The following is a 16,992-nucleotide window of genomic DNA, read 5'->3' as shown; positions in this document are numbered from 1 at the left end:
TGCACAGCATAGAGGAAGAGGGGCTCCAGCAGCCACATCATCCTCCCTGTGCCTCCTGGCCAGCTCTGATAAACTAATCTTTGACCCAGTTTTTCATGCCTGTACAAGCTATTGCTCTTACCTTTCTAATGCAGCAACAACATAGAAGAGATCGTCTTGTTTTTTTGTGTTGTGCTGGCAATCACCCTACTGCCATTGTGGTGGTATGAGGATGTGCACAGGTACAAAACCTCAACAGTGATGGCAGAAGGAGCTTATCTGTGTTTATGTCCACTTATTTTCTGCTGCATCTCTAGATCTCCACTAGTGATCAACCACAGCAGCCCAACCACCTGAGCTGCAGGTGTCACCAGGTTTGTGATTTTAGCGAGTCAGAGCCCTAAACTTGCCACATTCACCATCTCTCTCAACTCAATACTGTGCTTTTAGATTGCCTTGTAGCACAAAGAAAATGAAGGATATATGCACTCCAAAGAACAAGGCCCAGCTTCCTTCACTGCCTCATAGTCATTCACACTAAGTGAGGCTGCTTAAATCTTTTCTTTCCAGCTGCCAAGACAGATCCCTGCATGATTTGAAGAGGGAAAACAGTAATGTGCACAAAATAATCTTTGAACCCTAGGACCAAAGCAGCATCAAGGCCTTGGTGGGCAGCTAGGTCACCCACTGCACACTTGAGGGCACAACCAACACAAGATGATCCATCAGAAACCAACTGCAACAAGCCTGCAGAAATGTCAAACCACTGCGTACTGATTCTTGGAGCTACCTGGAGAGAAAACGTGCTGCCACAGGCCCACTGGGCAGTCACTTGGTGGGTTACTCTCACACAGCAGCATGGGGACACACAGCTATAATTCCACCTGCAGATGGAAGTGCACTAATATGGGAACATGTAACATTCCAAGAGCAAAAATCTGCAGTTTAAAATCCAACAGAGATACGTGACAGTTGTTGCAGTACACACAAGCCTGAAGTTAACAGCAAAAATGCAATCCCAGTGAGTAGGTTTTCATATACAACAGGTGGTGTAAAGAAATTGCAATAGATCTTGCCCTTCCTTCACATTTATAAAAGCAGTGGCTTTTTGGGCTTGTGGGCCTGCCTTGTCTTTCTGTACTCTGTGGGAGGCTGGTTCTGGAGGAGCTATGTGCAGGTTGTGCTTTATGCACAAATGGCCAAAAATGCCCAACGTTTTCCGGTCATCGTGGACGTCCCCAGAACAGGACAAGATTTTCAAAGGATAGGAAAGGATACGGTTCTTGACTCAAAAATTTTGGGTTTGTATTTAACAAAATTAGCAACATGGTAACAGGCACTGGGAAGAGAGGGTGATCAGTTCCAGCCAGAGTTAATTTAAGCACAGCCGCAGCTGAGGCCTGTTAGAAGGAAGCTGCAGATGCACAGTGAGAGGTATTAATGTTTCACTTGTTGAGAACTCCACAGGACAAAATTACAGTTAAAACAGTGGTAAGACCACCAAAGGGCATTTTATAAGGAACTTTGAAAATATGTAAAAGAGACAGTACAACTTTAATCAGTACAAGTTTAATCAGAAAAACTATATAAGTTGCAAATGAGACAGAAAAACACTCAATAAAAAGTTATTAAAATATTATTTAATCATAAAATAGAATTACAACAGTGGCTTATTAGGATGAGAATCTTTTTTAGCATAACAGAAAAAGTACCATCATATATTTAAAGTAAGTTTAGAAGGAGAAAAAAGATCAGTTTTAAAATATTCCATGTATCTTAGTAGTTCTTCATCCTTTCCTGATAAAATATTCTAATGGTGTTATGGTTTCAAAGCAAAAGATGCTGAGCACCAGACTAAGACCTTCAGACTTGTCTTGCTTACATCAGCCCTCTCTAATCCATTCTGAAGAGTGTATTTAACCTGCAAATGGATATGGTGGAATTCCTTTCACCCCCAGTCCTGTTATCTGTTAAAACACAGAGAAAAAAAGACAATTAGAGAGTTAATTCACCATTATCAGACACTTGGTTTCCTTACACAACTAGACATGCTTTAATTTAGAAAAGGACCGTGTCCTTCAGCTTGACATCCTGATATATTTTGCACACATCAGCTCATCACAGCCTGGAATTTCAATGCATGCTCTTTCTCTAAAGCTCAGTAATCACAGGCCAAAGTCCATTCCCCAAAAGCCTCTTCTCTTAGATACTGCTAAGCCTTAATTCTGCAGTTCACAATGTAACCTTCGGCATGCACACACAAAGAGCAGGGCTTTAAAACAAATCCCAGTGGAATAATTTTTTTAAGAGATAACTTCATGATAATTAACTAGAAAATAAATAAATCAGATGCTTTTATCAGCCACTGATTAAGACATGTATTTACCCATCCTTTCCATAAATAGAAAACGCAAACAGTGTTGGGAGAGGGAGAAGTATAAAGAGACAATTGCATAGAAAATTTGCACTGTCAGCATTGGTACAAAGTTTAAACTCTAAAAGTATCTTCAAATCTCTAAATGCATTTAACTTTCTGCAACAGGAACAAAAAATACAAACAGCAGCTTAACACATATGACCAATGTTCTAACAGCTATCTTCTTCCAGCTTCCCACCACTGCAAACTGGAGTTTTGCTACCTGAAACAATCAGGAGTGAAAAAATGACCTTCTAAAATGAAAGGAGAGAGTATCATTCACCTTGAAAATCCCACCAGCCTGAGGCTGCCGTGAAAGCCACTCTTTATCCATCCCATCACTGGCAGAAGTCACATACATTTCTGAATAATCCTTTCCTCCAAAACAGCAGGAAGTTGTTTTGTCTACGGGAAGTTTCACAGTCTGGAGTCTTTTTCCTGAAGGAAAACATGCATGATGTTTCCTGTTTGTCTACTTAGAACAAGAAATTTAAACAAATTATGGCAAATAACCGTTGTTGAGCCAGGTGTTCTGCCAAAGCGGGAACCAGGGCTGGGGGAGGTCCCATCCTGACTGATGAGCACCATGACAGGGAGAAACCAGACTTCTGTGAACCCTGTTTGTTGACGATTTATCATTTGACAAGTTTCAGTTTCAGGTATCACCAACAAATCCAACTTCAATCCCAGCTCATCCTCTAATTAAATGCTAACATCCATAGCACAAACAGGTATCTGAGCTCGGCATCTAGGCTGTCCATGGAGTCAATGGAAATGGGATAGAATTCCTCTCTGAAACAGGTCACATGAATCACGCCCTAGACCTGCTGACTTTTCTACTTTTAACTACAAAGGCAGCCTGGAGCGAGCAGACCTCATGCAGCGTTACGGAGGCGTACCTCCTGCTAGACCTCTACTGCCTGCGGTTAAGGAAGATTAATTCCTAGAAGTTTCTCCTGAAATTTCAATAGTCTTTCAAATCAAGTTTGCATAAAACAGGGATCATAGGACATGTCTGATGTTTATAAAAAGCTAGCACTACCATAAATAATACTATGTGTCATTTATTATGCCAACAAATAACTAGAGTCTTAATGATGGCAGTGAACGGATCGCCTCTAGCCCTAACCAGAAGGCTGTCAAGACATCTTGCAGCAGATTTTTCCAAAATTTCTGCTAATCCTGGGCAATAACAGCCTATTCTCATTATGTCTATTTTATGTACCTACAAGTGACTTTCTCTTTCTAGAAATATGCTAAAGTACATGAATTTCCTTACAAAATGTGTAACTTTTCAGTCCTCCCAACTGCTTTTATAAAGGATTTGGTCCCCTTATAGCAACTAACTTTAGTGATGTATTGAAAAGCAGGAAAGTACCTTTGATGATGGGAAGCCTAGGAATTGACTGACACCAAGTCTGGGAGAAAGTGAGTGGGAAGGGCAATCAAAAGGAAAAAACATGGACTGTAGGAAAAGAGGCATGAGCCCCAAAGACAAGGGGATAGACCCTGGTTGCAATTGTACAACTGTATCAGTGGATAACAGCCTGGAAGACATAATTTACAAAGCTCTGAGGTGTCTCCCTGGAGTTTCAAGAAAATCTGCACCTGGATGCTCTACAATCTATCTGAAGTATTACTCTGTGCTTGATCTCTATAGGAGAGACAAATACAGCAAATCTTTTTGACACTATAAAAGTCAAAGGATATTAAAAACAATCATTAGGAAGAACTATAAAATATTTAATTGTGGTTTAGATTGGATATTAGGAAAAATTTCTTCACTGAAAAGGTTTCAAGCATTGGAACAGGCTGTCCAGGAAACTGGTAGAATTGTCATCCCTGAAAGTACTTAAAAACCATGTAGATGTGGTACTTAAAGAGATGATTTAGGGGTGGACTCCATCTGGAGGTCTTTTCCAACCTTAATGCTTCTAGGATTCCAATTTAAAGAATAAAACTAGCAGGTCATTAAGTGACCAGAAGCTATGACAAGACTTGGTAACATGTAAGCTAGACATCCCTTGAGTCCTCTGCAAACCCCGCGGGATCAGCCATCAGCCTTTCCCTGTAGCACATCCTCCGGCCAAAGGCAGCAGCCATCTCTGCTAAAGAAGCCTAGACCCGAAAAGCTGCTTCACCCTGAACCTAAAAACCTTCACTTAGGAAAGATGCCAAACAAGTTTCCTCATCCCATTGCCCTAAAAACAAAGTCCAGGCTCTGTTATCATTGAAACCTGAAAATCCCTCCCGTGCTTTAGATGAGCTCTTTATCGATGGATGTATCTGCAACTGGCTGACAGCCATTCAAGCCACACTTAATGTCTACTGTGCATTAAAAGAGGCTCTCAAAGGATTCTCTTCAGACATGCCTGGGTTATCTCCCTAAATAATTTCAGTTCATTCTGAATTCAGCAAATTGCAGATTTTAGATATTATTTTATAGCGATAGCATGAAAGGGCAAATAAGCATGAGATAGTTACAAAAAAAGGTGACACGGACATTTATCCTGTGAAACTTCTTAACACTGTTCCCTGCAAGTGCTATGACATGGGTGAGGGGGAGACAGAAGAGGTCCATGGAAGAAAAATACATTGAGAAATAGACTACCTACATATCAGTACCTCATCCATCTCTAAGCATGGTTAAAGACTAGGAGTGCATTAGGGATATGTTCTCTACCATCAATATTTTTACTATCCTTATCCATCTGCTTACAGACACTATTCCTTCTAGCTTTCCCATATGAAAACACCTCCAAAAGGGAGAAGGAAAAGGAAAATAAGTAAAAAAAGGAAGGAAAAAAAAGGTCAGGGGAAAAAAAAAAGGCCAGGCAGGAAAAAGGTAGAAACGGTGAACCAGAGAGGAAAAATTATTTAATCTGTTACCCCAGGAGGGTATTTAGAGGGCTGGTGGATGTCACCAAGGAATGCTGTGCCCACCAGAGAGGACGTGGGTCCAGAAACAAGTCCCAGCACTGCTGGCATCTCCCAACTGGAGCTTCTTTCTCGTACGGCTGGGGTGCAAACTCTGCAGAACTGGAGAAGTCCCACAGGTTGGCAAGACTTTGGATGGCTGCATATCAAAAGGTGAGGGGGAAAGCACAGCCTGAGCCTCAAGTGAAGGTTTCCAGCAGAGTCAGAAGCAAGGCTGGTGCACGTGTGCCAGGGTCTGCTGTGCGCTCCAGACAAAGCACTGGTGTCCCTGAATCTGCAGTCCCACAAAATCTCTGGGCTTCAGATGTATCCCAGAGCAGTTGCTCTTCTGCTGCATGATGCAAACTTGTGCTGTCTGGGAGCTAACAAAATCATGCTCCCATTCTCACCCAAAAGCCTCTTGCAGCCAGTGTGCTTCAGTTTCCCTTAAGTGCTTTACATGTGTTTTCTACCCAGAGTAAATCATCCCTGGCACACCAATGAGTCCAAATGAGAGCAGCAATGAACAACAGACTCAGACAATGGGCACACCCAAGACATTACTGTGGGAATGATAAAATGCTGTGGAATTCATTAAACATTTTTTTTAATTGTTTCATTGCAAAACTGATCGTGCAAATAACTCCCAGTAATAAAAAACACGTTGCTGGCATCAGTGTCCTGTGGGATTTTTAATAAAATCCAGCAGGCTGCCCAAAATAATACACTAAGCTGAAGAAACAAGACTCAAAATTGGTTTAAGTCATCTTTCCCATTTATCAATGAGATAAATACTGGTCTTAATTTTGGAGGATGCAAGAGGATGCTAACTCAATTCACAAGTAGAATGATGGTGTCCTTAGCAACTTTATCTTTTCCAACACTACAGATGCTGGGAACAAAGGAGACTTATTTACAAAGGTAATTTTTGAGAGCAGGGACATAAAATTGTTTGAAATAATAATAAAAAAGAAAAAAAAGAGGAAAAAAAAAAAAGCATGTTTTTTTAATAAAAGAGCAGACATACCATTTCTGTGAGGTGAAAAATCCCTACCTCTCACTCTGGGGTTTTTTGGGTTTTTTTTGGTTTTGTGGTTTTTTGTTTGGTTTGCTTTTTGGGTTTTTTTTGGTTGGTTGGTTGGTTTGATTTGTTTTAACACAAAATTCCAGTCCATCTTTTGCAAGGACTTACCTGTCTCAGGGTCAAGGCGAATCACTCTCCCACCATCATAACAAGCCACCCAGAGTTTGCCTTCTGTGTCAATGCACATCCCATCAGGAATGCTCTCTTCTTTTTCCAGTTTGTATATACTCCTACGGTTGCCTGCAGGTTAGAAAAAACACAGAACTGAGCGAGACAGTTGCTAAAATCTTTATCAGTCACAGCCCAGCAGAGTTGTTTGTACCATTATTTTCAAAAGCTGTGCTGAGGCCCTGAGTTTTTTTCTCATGAAAGAAATAGATTGTGTCTGCTGCCCTGTTTGTTTCCCGAGACAGTTGTTTCTCAGCATGAAAGCCTGTGGATCAGTTTCTATCCATTGAAAGTATAATCCTTCTTTCTGGCATTCATTTCTAGCGCACTACTCATGTTCTCTACTTGCAATATTAAATGAATAACTGAATAAATTAATGTTAGATATATTCATAAAATTAATTACTTATTCTAAAAGCACTTTGAATCATTTCCAGTATGGGTTGCTCCAGCTGGAGACTTTTCAAACAGTTTGCTGGAACGTGCCAATAATCACTGCTCCAACACAAAACTGACTTTCAGATATATAAACTGAGAGCTTACATAAACACAGAGTTAGGAAAAACATCAATTTCAAAGGCATACTATTGACCTAAAAACAAACAACTCTATCTGAACTTTTATCCACTGTTATTAAAGAAAATTAAACCCAACTTCCCAACATTGTTTATTTTATGCTCTGACAACTTCAATGTTTCTCCTATGCAGCAATATTTTTAATGAGTTTCCTTTTTGCTCCTGGGGATTGTCAGACTGCCCACAGAATGAGCGAGCAAGAGCGAGTGAGAGAGAGAGAAGTACCTTATTTTCTGAGGAAAAATTCAGTTGTAAGCCATAGCAGAGAGACATTAGGACAAGGTGCTACATCCAAAATTACTTTAAATTCAGAGTTCTAAAACTAAACATCAAATTGGCTGGGTTCTTTCAAAGCAAAATACTGCAGCCCGTGTACTCAAAAGCAAATTACTAGTCCGAGTCACCGGAATTTTTCTTTTGCCCAAGCTTGTAGAAGCCCTTAAGGCGTTGTTTTGTTTTAAATTAACGAAGGAAGCTTTGAGTTACTGCTACCGTTGTTGCCTTGTTCTTTCTGCAGAATCTTCATTCAGTAGCTTGTATTTTAAAAAACAAAACAGGGTGAGGACTGAAAAAACACCTAGTGAAGCTGGCAGAGGTTTTGCGCAAGACTTCAAGCTTGCTGTCACTTTGCCTGTGCTCCCAGTAACAAGAAACACGCAGCCACAGGAAGAGACAGGTGAGATACACTTTGTCCTTTTTACTGGAAGATCAGATATGCCTTGTGTTTAGTAACAGTGGTACAGATTACTGCTCAAACTGCCACGCAATTTAAATACTTTATGGTATTACCAAACGACCCTGACTGGTTTGAGCCAGGAGCCTACGCAGGCGCAGACAGGTGTTAATATGGCTTCTGCTGTTTTGCTCGAAAGAGGTTTCTGGATTCCTGCTCCCAAAGCTCTGATCATCTCTGTGGAATAACCAGAGCAGAAACAAACATCACAGTCTTTAGGCACGAACAATTATTTTAAAACACAACCATTCATACCAATTTTTCCAGTTTGGAGGTCATAATCAAAGGCATCCACCGAGTAGGACAAGCTGTCAATGTAAAAGAAGATTCTGTGATCCAGTGACCAGTCCAGCCCGTTAGAAATGTCCACCTGGTCAAAGTGCTTCACCACTGAGAGGTCAGGCAAGAGGGTGTAGAGAGAGCCCTGGTGTCTCTCCAGCACGGCGGGACGAATCTCCTCTGCCATCGTACCTGTGCAGAGCCAAAGGGGAGAAAGCAGGTTCAGAGTAAATGGACCCTCCTCCAGATCACACTGCCAAGGTAGAAGGGAGCACCACAGCGGGCTTCTGAAATTTGAGGAATAAACTGAGTTAAAAGCAAAAGAAAAAGGTGAACTTCCAAAGCGCTTGCTTTTAGCAGAAGGTGGCAAAACACAGCCTTTGTTCTTTTAATGAACATTTCTGTTCATCAAAATGAAATGGTGTGCAGCACGATTCCTGCAAAATGTTTCATTCAGTCATTCATATATTAAGATAGGTGTGGCCAGCATTTAACTTACAATACATCTTCATGTCTTGTGGAGCTGAGAGAGTGGAAAAACATTACCTCCTCCCTCAGAATGAGTCTTACACTAAAGCCTCTTTTAAAGCAAATCTCGTCTTTGAGGTTGAAGTTGGCAGCTGAGACTGGCTCAAGAAGAGGCTGGGTAAATGCAGGTTAAGGTAGGCCTCAGGACTGAGCGACACAGCAGAAGCACAGAATGGTGTTTTAAAAAACAGGAGGACAGGATCACAGCTGAGGCTGGAGGGCACCTCTGGGCATCATCAGGATCACCTCCTGCTCAGAGCAGGGTCAGACACCACAGGTTCCTCCCACCAGTGATGGGTGCTGAAGATGTCCATGGATGAAGACTCCATACTCTCTCTGGACAATCAGTTCCACTGTGTGATCATTCTCAGTTAAAAGAATTTTTTTGCGTTCATACGGAATTGGCTGAGTTTCAGTGTGTGCCCACTCCTGGTCTTTCAGTAGGTATCACTGAGCAGAGCCTGGCCTCCAGCTCTTCTACTCCCTCCCCAGTCAGGTGGGATCCCCTGAGCCTTCTCATCTCCAGGATGAATAGTCCCTTAGTTTTTAGAAATAATATTCTGAGTTACAGAGAACAAACCACAAAATATAATAAATTCCTCACTGGAAAAGTATTTTCTATTGGCACCCTTCCAAAGTTTAAAACAAGCAACTGACAGGGAAGAGGCAAGGCCAGTTATCTTAAACTAGGCAGGCTCCGAGTAGTCAGCCTCTTTTTAACAAAACAGTCCAGATTAGATAGTGCATAGGTGATATAAACAGATTTGTAAATGGGTTTAAACTCTGTTTGAAGATAGCAAAATAAATCCCCACTGTTTAACTATGAAGGAAAACTTGCTGCATCCAGAACTGATCATTACATCTTATCACCACAACCCAGCAAGCACCCAGAGGGAGGAGAGAGACTGCAGCATACCTGCGAAATACCTCCCTGCAGGATCCACCTTGCCATCATTGAACCGGGTATTTGCTTTATCCTTGTCCACTTGAGTAATGGTGGTCACCAGCTCCTCTTTCCACTTCAAAGCAGCAAAGCTGGTTCCCAGGGTGATGACATAGTCCCCAGACTTCCGGAGAGCCACAGAGCTCACAGGAGCATCTGGAAATGGGGTGAAATTGAAAAATGAGATGTGCTGTGAAGAGATACATACTTCTTTTCTGCCCACTTTAGACATGCCAGCTGAACTCGGCGAAACCACAGGCAAGAGAAACAATCTACTTTTCTACCAACAAAATTGATGTTTAAATACATAGAAACGGATTATCCCAGATGAACTTGAGTATGACCACTGCTACCAGGAGCTATAATCATTACCAGCACTTAGTTGTGCTAGGTGCTTTATTAAAAAAAAAAAAAAGAGTATAAAAAGGGGGACAGGAACATATGCTTTTTACAATAGCTTACTGCATGTGTTTCCCTTTCACCGAGGGAAAAATCAATTGCCACAAGAGCTCTAGAGCAACCCTGTTTATTTTGCACAGCTCCTGTGTAAATGAGCCCTGTAGTGATGGAGGCAGAGTATCTCTGCACTGGGACAGGTCACACTGGGCAGGAGAGACACCCTCCCACACCACACTCTGCTGTGCCGCTCAAACCAGCCTCCAGCAGCACCAAAAACACACCATGGAGTGGCAGAGCTTCCCAAGAGCGAAAACAAAACTGAAAACTAGTAAGCGCTCCATGATTAGTTTACACTCACTTGAGCTATAAAACCTCAATTGCAGGTTACTATAAAGGAATTAGTAAAAAAACCAACAAAACCAGTGAGTGTGAAGACAACATTTCTGTAAAAGCCTACAATCAGATGCAATCTAAGGAATAATAATTTTAGGCAGGGCAGCTGAGTCTGGCATAATATTTTCTATAAATGGGACTAGTCACTAATTTTCTAATTTAAAACTGAAACATTTCTTGTATTTATAGCTTTGCAGGGGTATAATTAGGAAATACTTTCACATTTATAACCACCACCATACCTTCCTGACAAATCACCCCAGAGGCAAGGGGTGCATGAGGACACAGCCACCCTGCTGCTCACTGCACAGACCCAGTGCAAGGAGAGCCTCAGCCCGTGCACCCAGCTCAGTGCCCTGAGACCCCGGAGGGCTTTGTTCAAGCAGCATTCTGCAGGAATTGATTGATTTGCAGCACCATCTTATGCCCAAGAGAAAACTGACCATAGGTGTCCCCTCCAGGCACAGTTAATGCAGCTATGGTGTTTCCCCTGCGGAATTATAAAGGGCATTTGAAGTTGTTTCTGAGCACGGGGTTGTTGTAATTCTCTTATTAAAAGTTGTAATAATGAATAATTTCTCTTAGTTTCCACTTTGGAAACCCACTACTATAATCACATGGCATTCTTTGGTTGTTTGGGGTTTTGTTGGCTTTTTTTAATCATGGCATTCCCAAAGGCACAACTATTAATTATAACTATTTTATCGTTAAAGAGAGGAAACAATTCAATTTTTTTAAAAAAAAATTAAAATAATAAATAAATTTAAAAAATAGCTACTTCAGCTACTCTCTCTTCCACATCTCCAGAGAGGCCACAAGTAGAATACTACACCTTGGAGAGTAGATCAGTTTGGGGGAAAGGCAGGGAGAAGCACACTCCCTCAGCTAAGCTAAGAGGAGGTAAATTTGGGAAGCAACATTTCCAAGATTAGCATCAGGCCTTCTCTCATCTTGAAATTGGCAACTACTATAATCTGAAAGGCAGATAAGCCCAGATCAGTTTCTAGTGAGTAATGTGAACATCTAATAGGTAGACAAAATTGATTTTTACCAAGTGCTAGTGAATGTGAGAAAACAACAAATAGTACTGAAACCACTGAGGGAGCTGTCTACCAACACAAATATTTATCATATCCAGCAGTAAATCTGCAATCATTTTTTAACGCAATCACTTTTTAATAGCATATTTCTTCCTTTCTAGAAAAAATACTTGAACCATTGAGACTCTAGCTGGTGACACCACTACCTTAGTATCAACTTTTTAACTCGTTATTGGAAATCTTCCTTTAATACAGAAGATGTTGTGAGCATTGGTCACTCGCATCAGAACTACTGCAGACACCAACAGAAGAAGTTTACTTCTGGGACAAGGTACGAGCTAAGGAGATCAAGCTGTGGACAGCTTAGAGGGGAAAGCAATAGATCAAACATAACCCAGTAGCAAAAAGTCGTAAGGAAAGTCCCCAGGACTGGGTCTGGTCTGTATTTAGTGTCTCCCAGCATGCTGGCCAGCGAAGAAGGCAGGCTGTAGGGGAAGCTCTCCAGCTCCGAGCACCGTGCAGCTGCCGAGGCTCACAGCCCGAGTCCCAGGAGGGTTTTCCAGAGCTCCTTACCCACGGGAATGGCCTGCGTTTCCCCGGTGAGCGGGCTCCAGCGGCACACCTTCCTGCCCGTGATGTCCACGCACAGCAGCGCGCCCTCCTTCTCGTCCCACACGGGCGACTCCCCGATCCTGCAGCCCTCCTTGGCCACGCACTCGATCCTCAGGGAGGACATGGCCTGCGGAGGGGATCGTCACCGCCTGTCACCCCGGCCCCGCCACGGCTGCGGGGAGCGGGAACGGCGGGGAAAAAATGTGGGGGTTAAAAAAAAAAAAAAAAGAAAAAAGAAAAAAAAAAAAGAGGGGTAATAATAAAAGGGAGGGAAACAATTAAATCGGGGGGGTGCGGGCGGGCGCAGGGAGGCAAAGGCCGCTCCGCCGGCGGGCCCGCCCCCGCATGCCCGGCTGCTGGGGCGCAGCGCCGTGTCCCGTACACACATGCGTGTGCATGTGCCTACCTACCTGCCTGCGAACACGGGACGGACGAGCAGCAGCAATAGATATGGGGAACAGTGAGAAGGAAGCGCGCCCCCAGCACGGCCGGCCGTGGCTGCTGCCAGCCGCGAGCAGCTCTTATAGCGGGCCGGGAGAGGGCAAGCGGCGCCCTGGGTGCCCCGCCAGGGGCGGGCTGGCCTGCCGGGCCCTTGGGGATCCTCCTCTCTGCCGGGCCCTTGGGGATCCTCCTCTCCGCCGGGCCCTTGGGGATCCTCCTCTCCCGCAGGGCCAGCGCCTGCAGCCTGCCAGGCGCCGGTCCAACAGCAGCGGCTTGCACCCCCCTTCCGAGAGCTGCTGGGAGGGAAAAAGGGAGAAGAGCTTTCCCACCGCCTGGCCAGCTCTGTCAGCCCCCGGAGAGGCCGATTCCCGAAAGGCCGGGTTTCTCCCTGCCTTCTTGCTCCGGTGTAGGCGGCCACAGAGACTCGGCCCTGATTTCAGCACCAGGGATCCTTCACAGCTCCTGCAGCAGCACCTCGGTTATCCAGAAATCCTGGGCCTTCATCGTGACCCGTCCTCTTTTACTCCTCGTGCTGTATAGTCTCAAAAAATTCCACAGGCACCAGGTAAACAGCTGGCATCAAAGTTTGCAGACACAGTCATCTGTTGCGCCTGCTTATCTCTCTGCCGTGGCCACTACAGCTCCCAGGCCTCAAGTCTCAAAGCAGTGGGTACTTTTTATATCCCAAGTCTCCTCTTCAGCATCCCATGACATACTGCCTTTTGTCCATACTGCCTTTTGTTTTGGGGGGCTGGTGATCCCCATAGGGATCAGTGACATTAAGTGGCTTCAGTCTCACTGCTCCGTGCCTGGTTTGTCTCCTCCTGGAAACCCAGGAGCACACGGCAGGCACGGCCTGGCTTGCTGCTGTGTCCCCACAAACCAGAATTAACTCGGCTGCTCCAAAACTTGCCTCTTGCCCATCCAGACTCCGGTTTCCAGCTGGCTCGTGTAGCAGCCCCATTATTCAAGGGGCACTGTGCAACAGTAATCACATAGCACCCAGCAGGGTCTTTTAGGAAGTAGTCCCCACACAGCTCCTCTTAGAAATTTTATCTGTTCCTTATAATACATCCTCCTCCTGGCAATTATCTCTTGTTGAATATTTTTATTTAGTTGCCTTTATTCATAAAGCAGGTGGTCACAGCCTGGGCTTCACTTGGTCACGTTTTTTTCTATTAGTGGTACATTTGGAAAGTTCACGGGCTACATGACCTTACCAACAAGTGTTTAATGTAGGCTTCTTCTGATGGAGTTCTGATGTGATATTCATTAACTTTTTGTCACCTTATCTGAGCAGTTAGACTTCTATTTTATAGGCTTCCATTCCTTCAGTGCTTAACATTGAATTTCTCTTTCTGTCCTACTGCTGCATGTACAACAAACAGCAGGGTTTCATCTCAGACCTGAGGCCAGCAAATCATTAGCAACAACCAACACAAAGTAGACAAAAAGTGCCACATATCTCTCCTTTTTTCCATACATTTTAGAACATGGAAAGAAGCTGCAGAAATTAAAAAAAAAAAAACAACACAACAAAAAAACATATGTGAAGAATTAAGTACAACGAAGTTGCAAAGCTCAGCCACATTTACTGCTCTCCCATAGTCTTTGCACACTACAAGGCCATTTGGGATGCAATGCAAAAGATTACTGAATCCAGCAGTAACAGGAAATACACCCTCAACCCACCTCACCAGTCTCTCTGTTCCTTGCTGACTTAAGCATTTGCCAGCATGGTTTGGAGGCATCAAAACAAGCTGTGTGCTGGCACACGCCTTGGGAGAAAATTAACAGCTTCTGTAAGCACTAGGTTACAACACAAACTCTGTGCCATGTATTTGGAGCTTGGATCTCTAGTTCTATGGGACAGCACCCCTACTCTGTCTTCTCTGTAATGGCCAATCCAAGCTTGTTGAAAGGCAGAGCAGGGAGGAATCCATGGTGAGGTGCCTTCACAGAGAGCATCAGATGAGGTCTTCTGCCAATACAACTTCACTGTGGGAGAGAAGAGCACAGAAGAAGTGGCAGCCAAAGGTTTTGCTGCCTTGTGCCTTCCCCACTGAGAACTTCACACTGTTGCACCGCAGACACAGAGTGGCCACCGTGTGGCCTCCAAATCTGACTGACAGGGAGCTGACACAGCACCTCTGTGGCTTCCAAAGGACAGGCTGGTAGTTTAGCATTTATTCCACATGGTGGGAGGGAGCAGGGAAGTGGAATGCTTATCTACAATCATGAAGAACACAAAGAGGAGATATGTGATGTGGGAGGCCTTGTAAGGTGTCACAGCCCTCCCCGAGCCTGCAGGTTCCCTCAGCCTGCCAGAAGCCATTACCCTTCTTGCCAGTCAGAAAATGCTCAGCAGTTCTGAAGAACAGCTCAGAGCACCATAGAGCTGGAAGAATCTCCCCACCATCAACAACTGTAGGCAAGAAGAGATGCTGAACTATTTCAGGCCCTATAGAGACTGGGTTTTACTTCTGCTCATTCCTAGGAAGTTGCAGTTGTTCTCTCCTTTTATGAGCCCAATCCTGCTATTTCTTCATCTTTAGAGCAATCCTTGCCTTTTTTCCTTCACCTGTAGTCTTTACAACTGTTAGTCCTCCTTCCTGCTTGAAGGTGAGAGGCCTCTATGCCTTATCCATGGTTGGTATGAAGTGCAAATGCTGTCTATCAGCTGTCTGTATCCCAAGAGCTGCCTCTGAATACAGAGTCTGTCAGGCCTCCTCAGCAGATGGGCAAGCTGAGAGCAGGGACTGTGCCAAGGGCAGTGAAGCCCAAGGAGCCACTACCTCAGTACAAGCCTATTTCTATTAGGGAAACCAGAGTGGGCACATGGGAATTCTCCACTAGAAGGTAATACTGCATTTGGGGGTGCACAGATGGAGGGACAAGCAAAAAACACTGAGCAAAAGCAGAGGTAGAAACATGAAATCAGTCACTGCTATCAGTTGGCTGGAAAGCAAGAGTTGGCACTGCCATGCACTTGTTTGCAGCCAAGTATAGTTCTGGGAACTGGCTTATGTATCCAGATCAAGTTTTATTTGTTAGCAAGCAACAAGTAACTCCAGGAGAGATCAAACTGCTGAGGAGTTTCAATTGTTTACTAGTCTGGATGATCACAGTTGTGTATTTAAACATAATAAAACATTTGCCAAAGTACTCCATTTTCCTGTTTGCAAATGTCTGCTTAGTAAAAGGTGGCACCAACACATATGTGCCCATTGACTAATTTATGTGTCTAACACTTACCACTGTCACACAAATTAATCCAGAATGGATTAAGAATCTCAGACAAGGAATCTTTTCTACAAAGGATTGCACCAATCACCATGAAATCATATTGAAGTATTTATCCTTTAAAGACCGTTTTCACAAAAATGACAATTGCACCCTGTACTCATTACAGTTTATTACAGACTTCTTTCAGCACAATTCCTTCTGTACTGCCCACAGGCTCATGAAAAAGCATCTCTCAATAATACAATGCTTAAGCAAGTGACCCTTCCCACTGCAGCCAGTCTCCCCAGTGCTTCATGAACACCCTCACACTGTCACACACACACACACCTCCAACATCTTTGTCATGGAAGCAGCAACAAGTGCAAGTTTCTGCAGCCTTAAACTGCCTCACAAATCTGGAGTTCCCAGGCTGAGCCTCTCCAGACCTCTGCTCTGTACTGGGAGCAGTTGGGCAACAGGGTGCTTCAGGAAGCATTCTTCAATGGAGCACAGCCAAGACATTTTTCATTTATGCCTTACTTTTCTGGTCTTTGTACCCCATGTGACCTGGATTTGCATTTTAGTTGCCTCAGGATAAAAAAAAAAGAGCACTGATATGTGCTACAGCAGAGGTCATGCAACAGAGCCAGGGCTTCAGGGACAGGTAGCATCTTTCATTCAAATAACTGATTTGAATGAAAGACGAATAACTGAAGCAACAGTGCTTTCAGTGTTTGCCGCTTACAGGCATGCAGATCCTTCCTCTGGCCAAATCAAAAATAAATTTCAAATTAACTGCAGATTTAGAGTGATTTCACGGAGCTTTAATTTAAGATGTTCAACCAGACAATTTCAGGAGTCTGGTTTATGTACTAGCCATTTGTAATGAGTGTAAACTATAACTTGCTTATTAATATCCACACCACCTAGCCCATCCAGCTTTTAGGCATCTGTGCTTCCTTTAACCAGGAGAGATGTCTGGCTTATTGTAGAATCGAAACAATGCCCCTACTTCATTTGAGAGGAGACAACAGAACAATAGCTGAACCAGTTTTAAGGAGGGAAAGGCTTTGGTCAGGCTCCATTCAATCAGATGCAAATGGAGCCTAAAATGCCAGTGACAGGGGTTCCCAAACTACCTGGCACCACCCTTCTGAGATAAGGAACCACAAAGGAATGCAACCACGCTTTCAGGTGAAGTGGGTGGGCTAGTTTAGAGATGTTTTTCCCTCTCAGATGACTCATTCCCTCACTAGCGCC

The 16,992-nt window shown here is 43.8% G+C and overlaps 1 protein-coding gene across 2 annotated transcripts; it reads right to left on the bottom strand.

Annotated features, from left to right (window-relative positions):
• Window positions 1–1,532: 1,532 nt before the first annotated feature.
• RGN (regucalcin) lies at window positions 1,533–13,350 on the bottom strand. Of its 2 annotated transcripts, none has more exons than XM_086880673.1 (7): window positions 12,477–13,350; window positions 12,028–12,193; window positions 9,596–9,778; window positions 8,128–8,343; window positions 6,504–6,635; window positions 2,679–2,833; window positions 1,533–1,946 (listed from the first exon to the last, which is right to left on the bottom strand). In XM_086880673.1, the coding sequence occupies exons 2-7, from the start codon at window positions 12,188–12,190 to the stop codon at window positions 1,896–1,898; spliced, it is 900 nt and encodes a 299-aa protein (XP_086736799.1). In that variant the 5' UTR covers window positions 12,191–12,193; window positions 12,477–13,350; the 3' UTR covers window positions 1,533–1,895. The 2 variants fall into 2 exon arrangements, with proteins under 2 accessions (XP_086736799.1, XP_086736800.1); XM_086880674.1 differs by having other exon boundaries at window positions 12,028–12,238; window positions 12,477–13,244.
• Window positions 13,351–16,992: the final 3,642 nt, after the last annotated feature.

This window comes from Cyanistes caeruleus, chromosome 3 (assembly GCF_971803275.1).
Source record: "Cyanistes caeruleus chromosome 3, bCyaCae1.hap1.1, whole genome shotgun sequence".
NCBI classification, from domain to species: Eukaryota; Metazoa; Chordata; class Aves; order Passeriformes; family Paridae; genus Cyanistes; species Cyanistes caeruleus.
This window is presented reverse-complemented; position numbering and strand designations above follow the sequence as displayed.